Raw genomic sequence first — 11379 nt, forward strand, 5'->3', positions numbered from 1 at the left:
TGGTCAGAACTTATTGCCAAACTTAGATACGTGGGAACGTTGGAAATGTACTCTTTATTCTGATCCACTATATGCCCAGAAGGAAGGGGATGAAAGGTGCCACAAGAGAGGATTATCAAGCTTTACCCCAGTCCACTTTTTTATTCACCTAACTATTCACTTGCACCTCTTCCCATATGCAAAATGCGCTAATCCTCTCCTAAAAAAAGGCAACCTCAAACTTTCACGAAAGAAATCAAGGAAAAGTGAAGCGCTCTGCATCATGACAAAGAGCTAATTTGGGACGATATGGTAATGAAGGAAATAAGCCAGCACAGACACAGTAAGCACCCCAACCTGTCCCCTCCCTGAGTCTCAGTGTCGTTCTCCATAGCCTGGCCAAGGCAGTCTGGTGCTCAAGACTCTATTTACCAAGAAGGGGAGCAGCAGAAACACACAGAAAAAGGGCTTGATGTTTGGGCCCAATGCCCTGACCCCTCTCTTGCTTCCAGTCTCTCTCACTTCCTCCTTCCCAGATGCATTGGCTAGGAAACTCATCCACAAAGTTCCCTGCAGAGATGCTAATGGCTATGAGGAACACAGCAGCAGGACCCAACTGCTAAAGCTACCTGTCAACTCACATCACATCACATCACTCCAGGGTTTAAAAAGGATCACAAACACTTTCCTAAGCTAAATGTAAGTTCTCTTCAGTGATCCCAGACCAGTAGAGAACACACACACGACTCTTCAAACATTTATTCAGTTGACATCAGAAATCTCTGCACTCCTTGACGCCTCAACACAACTTGCAGTGAGCCTGGATGTGGCCGCTGGAGCACTGGGAAGGGGGTTCCTAGACTGAGTTGCCCCAGGAGGGCTTGTGTGGCAGAGGCTGGACACTCACAGATGCATCCACACTGGGCAGCAGGGGACCTTCTCCCAAGCCAGACAGCTGAGTCAGATGTGGACATAGTGATGCCTCCTCACTCTCTCCCAACAATCACCAAGCGGACTGGTTTGATAAAGTGTCAGGTCTAACGCTGTTTCACTGGAGATGATGTCGCTCCTTTGCTAGATGTTCTCCAAGATGTGGCTGAAGCATCATGAAGCATCACCTGGCAGGTCACTGGCCATCAGCTGGGATGGTTTCACCCACTTCTTCCCGGCAGGCAGAGCACAGCCAAGGTGTAGGTGTGGATGAGGCAGGTTCCTGCATCACCAGGCCGGGAAACTTCCAGGGTTCCTTTCCTGCTGCCACTCTCTGTCATGTGGATCTCCACAGGGTCAGTGGATCCCAAACGAAATTGAGGAAAGGGCATTGAGTAGAAGTGGGAGGTCAGAGGCAGGGCTAGTGTGAGTCTCAGAAACAGAAGGGGGTGTGGGCCAGGGTGATCACAGGGTCGCCAGGATGCCCAGAGGCAGCACCAGACACACCAGTAGGATGAGGAGCACCACTGGATACAAAGAGGTAGCCTGGTTCACCACTGCAACTAGCCACTTAGTGTAGAAGGCAGTATCCATAAAAACTCCAGGTGAAATTTTACAACCACAGCTGACACCCCAGCTCACAATCCCTATCTGGACCCATGTGGTATTATACTGACAGACCAGAGGGTCCCCAGAATCTCCCTGGAAAAAGAGAAAGAAGCAAACCGCAGGAATGGAAGAGCACCCACTTCAGGGCAGGCTGATTGCACTGCAAGGTGCTGAAAGACAGGCACCTGTGGGCCTTCCCCAGCCATCTCCCAGGCCCAGATTTCTTGATTTTGAGAACTGAGAACTGAATAGTCAATTGGAAAACTTTAGTATCCTCTGAGGATATTATGACTGGTCATTTCCTATACCACAGTGGTTGTTAAACACTTTGAATACCCCCTTTGCATGGAGCCTCCCAAATCCTTACACCTAGCCTAAAGTTTCTCTAGAGCTCCTGACCATATAACCAGCTCCCTCCATATTCTAAGCTACACTCTCAGACATCCCACATAGTCACCCCAGCTCACGCAAACACTGCACATCCTTTGCTAAAACTGCTCTGGTGGCCCCCCATCTACCAGCTCAGTCAGAAACTCAGAGTCCTCCTCAAGCTCTCCCTCACCCGCACCCTCACAGGCAGTCAGTCACCAAGAACTGATGACTCAACCTCAAACACAACCCCTTCACCTCCCCACCAGCCCAGGTCCTGCCTGGGGCTCAACACCATTGCCTACATGGTGAAAACAAACTCCTGGCCTACAGTCCTGCATGGACAGGAACGAGAAACATAGCACAGCATTGCAGGCCACACATATTCTGATTCCAATCACCTTCTCTGGCCATATTTGCCACCTCATTGCTCCAGACCTGAAACACATTCCCTAAACATGACACGTTCTTCAGAACTCTGAGCCTCTGTACTTGCTGTTCCCTCTCCCAACAGTGACATTCTCCTCTTTCCAGGACTCAAATACTCATCCTCTAAGACCTGGCTCAGATGCCCCCTGCTCAGAAAGGCTGCTTGGTGCAAAGGGAAGACTGTGGGCCCAGGCACTCCCAGGGGGACCTTGAACTTATGTCTTGTAGGGACCACATCTGTTTAATAATATGTATAATTATGCTGCAGGGTTGTGAGCTGGGTAACTGAGCTAATGTGGGTGAATGCTCACACTGGCACAGTAAGTCGCCATAGAGGGAACTCAATTATAGGAACTTACATTATTATCATCATCACCCCCAACTTCACCACACCCTGGCAGCACGCCCAGGATGCGAGGGCTGCTCCCTATTGAAGGAACGGGCCAGGCCAGCTCAGGGGCATCCTGAGGGGTTCTCCCCTGAATCTCCTTAATTAAAGGCTGAAAGAGGAGGTGGCAAATAACCCAGGCCCTGCCACTGGGGAATGAGGAAACTTTGAGGGGACAACCTCAATGCGGAGGTGGCAAGAGACCCATGAACTTAACTGACGAGAATCGTTTCCTATACTATTATAGCCACACAGCATTCCTTCCAGTACTACATCCTTATCTGCTGGCATGGCCTTCTGGATCATCCCATTACATTCTTCATAGTAGATGATATATTGGTCCATCTCCCAGAGGAAGACTGAGACACATGGGCCACCTACAAACAAAGAAACTCAGCAGTGGGTAGATCTGCACAGGGGGACAGTAAGCCCCCAAACACCTTGAATCCCCCTTGAAGAAGGCAGCACAGAGGATATTGTCCCCATTTGACAGCAGAGGAAACTGAAGCCCAAAGCTGACGTGGGGAGAAGAGAAGGTAGGAACCAAAACCAGGACAAGAGAAGGAAGAACAGATCAGGACAGGAAGAGGCGAGGCCTTACCAGCCTGAGAAATGATAACCACGCATCTGTCACTCTGTGCATCAATACTAATAATGAAAGGTGTCCAGTGCATCAGCAAAGTGTCTTTACTTTAAAGCAGAATCACAGACTCTCAGACAGGTAGTACCCAAAGGAACAATCCAGCCTCTTCCCAGAGACAGGAGGCCCTATAGCCTCACCAACTGGGGCCCACGAGCTCTGCCAACATTTCCAAGGACAGGAAAGTCCCTGGGCACCAAGGCAGGTACCTCCAGCGAGGGACAGCTCGGCCTGGCAGACAGCTCATCACCCCCTGAGCAGAAATCCACCCTGGAGAGAACTCCAGAGCATCTGGCTCTGTCCCCAGGGAACCTAAAAATGCCCCCAAACCAACCAGGCACAGTTCCCCACAAATCTGCAGGAGACTTCACCCATGTACTTCTTCTTCTCCTGAGCAGCTCTAGGTCCCAGGACTGGTGCCTTGCTTAAACGGCTGCCATCAAATATTTGTGTGGCAACAAAAGATCTCAACCAATTTCTGGGCTCAAGCCAACCGGGAACCATTAGCCTGGCTGCCCCCTAACCCACCTGCCAGGTGGTGTGCTTCCCTACCCCTCCCTTTAGTGTTGTCGCCTACTCCAGGGATAAGGCTACCTCCCTCTGCCCAAGGTTACTTCCTGCCTCACAGTCTCACCGAATTCTTGTTGCTTGCCCCATCCAGTCACCCAGCACCTGGTCCCAGCTTCCACCTGGAAAGTCTTCTCAGGGATGCATATAGGCTGGATGACCCCAGTGAAATTTACAGGGTAGAAGAGCCGGAGAAGAGCAAGGTCATATTTAACAGTTCCACGTGTTGAGAACTGAGGGTGAACAACGACTCGGCTGATAGGAACCACCAACCCTGAGATTTCACCACAGACACTCCGATCTCCCATCATGACACTGCAGCGGTAACAGCTGTGGGAGGAGGACATGTCCCTCACAGAGACCCTGGGAAGCATCCCTTGTGCCTTTCCACACATATCAGCTGTTTCCCAATGGGGCCCCAACCTCTCTCACCACTCTCGCTACAACCCTATCACCAAAAAACCCTCCTAATGACTCTCAAAATTGGCTTGCTCACTAGAGGGGTGGGATGGGGAGGGTGGGAGGGAGGGAGACACAAGAGGGAAGAGATATGGGAACATATGTATATGTATAACTGATTTACTTTGTTATAAAGCAGAAACTAACACACCATTGTAAAGCAATTATACTCCAATAAAGATGTAAAAAAAAAAAAAAAATTGGTTTGCTCTCCCAAACAATTGGTTTTGTTCACCAAACTAGTATTCCTAGTAACAAGACTACCAGCGCAGAATCCCTCCCACTTTTATTGTGTGTGCTTTGGTTTGAGTTGGGTTTTTATCAACTTGCAGGGCAGCAGAAACTAGTGGGTATCTGAGGAGGGCAGGACTGACTCCAGAACTCTCACATCTCCACTTGTCATTACTCACCTTAAAATACAGTGGGCTGCAGTCAGCAGCCACTGAGCTGAGATGAGGGAACCTCCGCACACGTCTGCCACTGACCCTCAGGCTCACCTGCCAGGGCCACTTCCCTTCTTTCACTCTGATTTCCTCCCACGATTTTCAGGAACACTTGGCCACATGATGGGGTGAGGACAGGTAGCAAGGAGAACCTCAAAGAAACAGGCCCTGTCTCCCTGGAGCCCCTCGGACAGCCGAGAAGGCCATGTCCTCCTAGGCTCCAGGGCAGCGCTTCCAAGTCTGCAGGCCATGGACCCACAGACGAGGCACGTCTCCCTCAGGCTCCACAGCAGGGCTGCACTAATTCAGACCCCGATCCCCTCAAACTCCCAGGGAACACCGGCCCCCACCCTGACGCCTCAGCCCGCCCCTCCGGAAGGCCAATGCGAAGAGTCACCTGACCTAAACTCCACCAACTTGGGGGCTCCCGGAGCCCCAGGGGACCTGGGGTTCCCAGGGGCTCCCTGAGCCCCCTCCAGGGTTTGGCTGGTCCGCCGTGGGGTCCTCGAGGCCGCCTCCCGAGAGGGGTGAAGTGGGCGAGGACGTCGCTGACCCACCCGCTGGGGCCTCCCTGAGCCAGTGCTGAAGGAGCAGAAGCCAGACCAGGAGGCTGCAGGGGCTGCCCGGGGATGCCACGGGCTCGGCGACGGCCTCAGCGCTCTGCGTGCCCCTGCCCACGAAGTCTCCTGCCTGAGAGTGCAGGGTTGCGCTCTCAGATCCTCACGCCAGACTGTGTCCAGCCAGAACACTGCCCAGGTCCGAGGGGTAAGGTACATCTGAGGAGACTGTCCTTGCTAGGGACCTTCCAATTTAACGTTGGCTCTAAAAGGCGGGCGCTTTCTGACGCCCCTGCCCTTCTTGGTGTGGTACCTGGCCTGGAGCTGGTGAGGATGGGCATCCTGGGAACTAGCTGAGGAGCCTTAATTCTCCATAACGGTTCCACAAGGCAGGGCCTCATTCACCAAACCTAGATTCGCGGGGAGGGGGACTACAGATGAAGTGGATGTGGGTTGGACAAAGGAGCTGGCTGCTATGCAATTTCAGTCACGGGGACGCCTGTAAAAATGAGCCACCACCAAAGAGACCCGCAGGTCAATCCATTCTTATTAGCTCTATGCCCCTGATGTCTATTTGTCTTTGTTGCATAAGTGCTTCTACCAGGCCTCTGCCTCTCTGGGTTTCATCATCCCTGTTGAAGTCAGGGGAAAAACAACAATAACAACTTTTGAGTTCCAGTACTTCCCACTTTTCCCCAGCCAAAAGAGGACAGCCAGTTACAGTGTTTTTCGAGGATATGGGTGTTCCCCTCACAATTTATTTTTCAATGTCTTGATGAAGGGGTTATTCTCTAAAGCCCTCTCTCTTTGCATTCCTTTCTCCACATTAGGCCAAGGAATTTCTGACATATCAATCTCCTTTAGTGTGGTCCACTACTGCGTTCAGGTTTAAAACAACCCAGTAAACATGTAGAATCATTCCCACCTGCCTGAACCAGCAAACTGAATTCCAAATTTCTAGCAAGTGTACTGTTGATAAATTTGGGACTAAGCCTTCCCAATCAAGAATCCTCTGAATCCCATCCTATATATATACCCCTTGTTCCTTCCAATGTAGATCAGCAAAATCTTGCAGTTCTTTTTGTGAGGAAGCCTTCTACCCCTGGGTTATACTTTGCACCTGTCCTAGAGCGTGCTGGGATCTTACTCTAGTTATTAGGTCTAGAGGCAGTGAAGACGGGGGTGATTCAGGCAGAGAATTGGTATGCCCTTATAATGTAATTTACTCACATGAAGTCATTGCAGTGTCTCTAAGGTGGAGATGGCCGGCCTTATCAAATGGGAGGAGGCGCTGTTTCTGTTAGCAAGAGTGGTTCAACGTGGCTGGGGGTAAGGGTGTCCTAAATCTATCCAAATGTATTCCCATGTAAACTTTCAGGGTCTCACTCCCAATCAATGCCCTAACTTTTTTGTAAGAGTTCTGATGAAGCTCTTAATTAAATTTATGTTGAAATTCAGTGAGCCAAAAGATCAGATACTACATCTTATTATCAACTACATCAACTACATCAACCCTGCAGTTATAAGGCATATGAAAATATTTTAGGAAAGTCAAGGAAGTTTTTAAACTGAGAAGTTAAAATTGTAAGCCTTGGGGCTTCCCTGGTGACGCAGTGGTTGGGAGTCCACCTGCCAGTGCAGGGTACACAGGTTCGAGCCCTGGTCCGGGAAGATCCCACATGCTGCGGAGCAGCAGGGCCCATGCGCCACAACTACTGAGCCTGTGCTCTAGAGCCCGTGAGCCAGAACTACTGAGCCCACGCACTGCAACTACTGAAGCCCATGCGCCTAGAGCCTGTGCTCCACAGCAGGGGGGGCTGCCGCAGTGAGAAGCCCACGTACTGCAGCAAAGAGTGGCCCCCGCTCGCCGCAACTGGGGAAAGCCCGCGTGCAGCACCGGAGACCCAATACAGCCATAAATTAATTAATTAATTTAAAAAAATTGTAAGCCTTAATTACAGTGCAGTCTTTGGAGAGGTAAGCAGGAATCACTATGGGAAAGGTATGAAGTCTGGGCTGGGTCCTTCTATACTGTTTCCTCTCCCCCTGTGCTGCCAAAGAAGAAGGAGAAGGAGGAGAAGGAGGAGGAAGAGGAGGAGATGCTGCCTTATGCAACTAGGGGAAGGGCATAAAACTGTAATTTTCAGGACACAGTTTAAAGCCTACTGTAGCTGGGTGAAGAGAACATAAAATAACCTCTATCCCTGGGGGAGGAGCAGGAAACTCTCCTGGACCAGACTTATAGAGATCTGCTATACAGCGAGAGGGTCAAGGTCAATGAGAAGGCCTCTTCTCTGAGAGCCAAGAATATAGCACCTGCCTAAGAGGGAGGCTGAATCAGGACAACAAAGAATGCCCCACCTCCTCCCTCCACTAGCAAGTGTCCAGGAACAAGTAACAGCAGTCTATTGCTAGAAGAGAGAGTAAAAGCATGGAGAGACATCTTCTGTGAGACACAGGCACAAAGAGAGGACAGACAGGTGAGAGTGGAGAAGATACTGAGAAAAACTCTCCAACAAATCAGCTACCACTCTAAGCAAAAAATAACACTAGAAGAGTTTGAAGCCTGCTGCATATTGAGGGTAACCATAGCAACAACAAAAATCAGAGACAATCAGGACACAATTATGTCAACACTCCCTACTAAAGAAAAGACATACCCATTTCTGGACATAAATAGTATTGCTTAAGTCTCTACTATTCTACACAAGATGGCTAACTTTCAACCAAAAATAACAAGACACACAATAAAACAAACAAACAAACAAAAAATAAACAACACTCTTTCAAGAGACAAACCAATCAACAGAACTAAAGTAAGACATAACATGGATTTTGGAACTATCACACGGGGAATTTTAAATGCTATGATGAATATATTTGAAGGCTTTAGTCCAGAGGTCCATAAACACTTTCTATAAAGGGCCAGATAGCAAATATTTTAGAATTTGCCAACCATAAGATAAAATTAAGGATATTATGTAGGTTTTCTTATAAGAAGGAACCATTTCCTCAAAAACAGTAATAATACGAATTGGATATAATATTTTATAATATAAATCTACTAATGAGAAGACTGAAATTTTGGAGAGGGGAGGAATAACATTTTACTTAATTGGGGTTCAAAGTTAGCATTCTCTATCATCAAAATCAATTGTAAATGTTCTGTTAATGGTGAACTGTAATGATATTGGGTTGGCCAGAACTTTTTGGCCAACCCTATATTTTATGCTTTCATCTTTTTTTTTTTGGCTGCGTCAGGTCTTAGTTGTAGCACACGGGATCTTTGTTGAGGCATGCAGGATCTTTTCATTATCCCGTGCGTTCTGCTCAGGCTTCTCTCTAGTTGCGGCGGGCAGACCTCTCTGGTTGTGGCATGCGGGTTTTTTCCTTCTCTAGTTGTGGGGCGCAGGCTGCAGGGTGCGTGGGCTCTGTAGTTTGCTGTACACAGGCTCTAGTTGAGGCGCACGAGCTCAGTAGTTGTGGCACGCAGGCTTAGTTGCCCTGCGGCATGTGGGATCTTAGTTCCCCGACCAGGGATCGAACCCGCGTCCCCTGCATTGGAAGCCAGCTTCTTTACCACTGGACCACCAGGGAAGTCCCTATGCTTTTCATCTTTTTTTTTTTTTTTTTTTCCTGCGGTACGCGGGCCTCTCACTGTTGTGGCCTCTCCCGTTGCAGAGCACAGACTCCGGACGTGCAGGCTCAGCAGCCATGGCTCACGGGCCCAGCCGCTCTGCGGCATGTGGGATCTTCCCGGACTGGGGCACGAACCCGTGTCCCCTGCCTCGGCAGGCGGGCTCTCAACCACTGCGCCACCAGGGAAGCCCATATGCTTTTCACCTTTAAGAGTGTCTTTTCATGCAGATAAGTGCCATCATCAAATGCTGCTATTAATCTATGAACATATGGCTTTGAGCAAAAAAAAAATCTTCACTTGGAAGGCATTTATTGAGTTCTTTTGGATTTTTCTCTTGATATGTGCCTTTTATCCTGTCATTACATTGCAAATTAATCACTTCATTGAAGTTTAGGTGGAAGCTCCTCAACTGCAATGTTAAGTGGATTTTTGAAATATGTAAATGTCCTTTGCATAAGGTCCAAAAACTGCTTAAGGTAGGTTAAAACTGCTTAATTAAGGTCCAAAAACTGCTTCTCGAACTGTAGCAGAAAGCTCAGAAAATATATCTACTCCAAATGTGTGTTGAAATGCATGTCTTCCGCCTTGTTTTAATTTTGGACAGCACAGGGACTTTTTTTAAGTAGCTTGATATAACTTGTGATTCAAAAAACATTACTTATCATCAAAGTGATTTTACCATAGTATAGATAGCAATAGAAAACTAATAAAGGATGGGAGATATTGTTATAAGGCCCTTGCACTACCTAAAAAACTAATCCTGTTATTTGAAGAAAGAGGACAATTAACTAAAGATATTCACTGTAAACTCAAGGGAAACTAGAGAAAAGTTAAAAAACTATAATAAGTAAGACAATAGTGAGGATAAAAAATACTCCATGGGCTTCCCTGGTGGCGCAGTGGTTGAGAATCTGCCTGCCAATGCAGGGGACACGGGTTTGAGCCCTGGTCTGGGAGGATCCCACATGCCGCAGAGCAACTAGGCCCGTGAGCCACAACTACTGAGCCTGCGCGTCTGGAGCCTGTGCTCCTCAACAAGAGAGGCCGCGATAGTGAAGAGGCCCGCGCACCGCGATGAAGAGTGGCCCCCGCTTGCCGCAACTGGAGAAAGCCCTCGCACAGAAACGAAGACCCAACACAGCCAAAAATAAATAAATAAATAAATATAGAATTATTCTAAAAAAAAAAAAAAACTCCATTAATTTAAAGAAAAGCAGAGAGGAAAAGAGAAACAAGAGATGGGACAAATAGAAAACAACTAGCAAGATGGTAGATTTTAATCCAACAATAACAATACTTACACCAAAGGTAAATGAATCTATTAGATGAATTAGCGATTCTATTAATTCACATTCATGTTGTATTATATGAGTTAAGACAGACTGTCAGACAGGATATTTTTTAAAAAGCACAACTATTTACCCACATTAAATATAGATGGGTAATGGGGGAAAGTATAGAATATGATATATGATGCAAACACTAATCAAAAGAGGAAATGGCTAGATTACTATCAGGCAAAGTCAACACCAGAACAAAGAATATTGTCAGGGATAAATAAAGACATTAATTGCATAATGATAAACAAAATCCTAAATATGTTAGGATCCTAAATGGAGCTAACAACAGATCTTCAAAATTTACAGAGCAAGCAGAAAAAGACATTCTAACCACAATTAGAATTTGGAACTTTAACATGTCTTTCATAATTGATAGAACAAGTATACAGAGAGCTACTAAGTATATATAAGATCTGTAAAACACTATCAATGAGTTAGACCTAACTGACATTTATAGAATACTATATCCTAGCAACAACACAATATACCTTTTTTTGAGTGTACATGGAGCATACACCAAAATAGAGCATATTACAGGGCCATTAAACAAATAATAGCAAATTTGAAAGAATTAAAATTGTACAGAATATGTCTTCAAATTATAACAGTATTAAACTAGAAACCAATAATAGAAAAATATCTTGAAAATTGCCAAATGTTTGGACAGACTTTAAAACTTTTATTTTGGACTTCTAGAATGGCTGCATGAGGAACTCGGTTGATTCTCTCTCCAGAGAGAAAGCTATTTATCTGGTGAAAATTATTTTTTTAAAAATAACTATTTAAGTTCTATGGAAATTGTCCTAAGGGCATACAGAAAATTGAGAAATACTTATGCAAGAAAATCTAACAATTCTTGGTAAGAACCAAGAGTTCTTGGCGAGAGTCTGTGGTATTTGAGCCACGACCAGCTCCCATCCCTACTCCTTAGCTTCATATTATGGAACTCTGTTCTGGGCAAGTGGCCAAGACAATGGGGTCTCCCTCTCCCCCAGCTATGGTTTCACCCCAGGAGAAGCAGATAGCTGG

General features: G+C 47.0%; 1 protein-coding gene across 1 annotated transcript; it reads right to left on the reverse strand.

The window, feature by feature from the left end:
• Positions 1-1374: 1374 nt before the first annotated feature.
• On the reverse strand, positions 1375-5711 carry LOC309828271 (putative serine protease 42; the record flags this gene model as incomplete). The annotated part of the gene is given in 8 exon segments (XM_082663522.1): positions 1375-1611; positions 2921-3081; positions 3979-4241; positions 4781-4843; positions 4845-4888; positions 4890-5053; positions 5371-5499; positions 5684-5711. Coding segments are annotated over 8 exon segments (1089 nt in total).
• Between the last annotated feature and the right edge of the window lie 5668 nt (positions 5712-11379).

Source organism: Grampus griseus (assembly GCF_964374135.1).
Source record: "Grampus griseus genome assembly, chromosome: 10".
NCBI classification, from domain to species: Eukaryota; Metazoa; Chordata; class Mammalia; order Artiodactyla; family Delphinidae; genus Grampus; species Grampus griseus.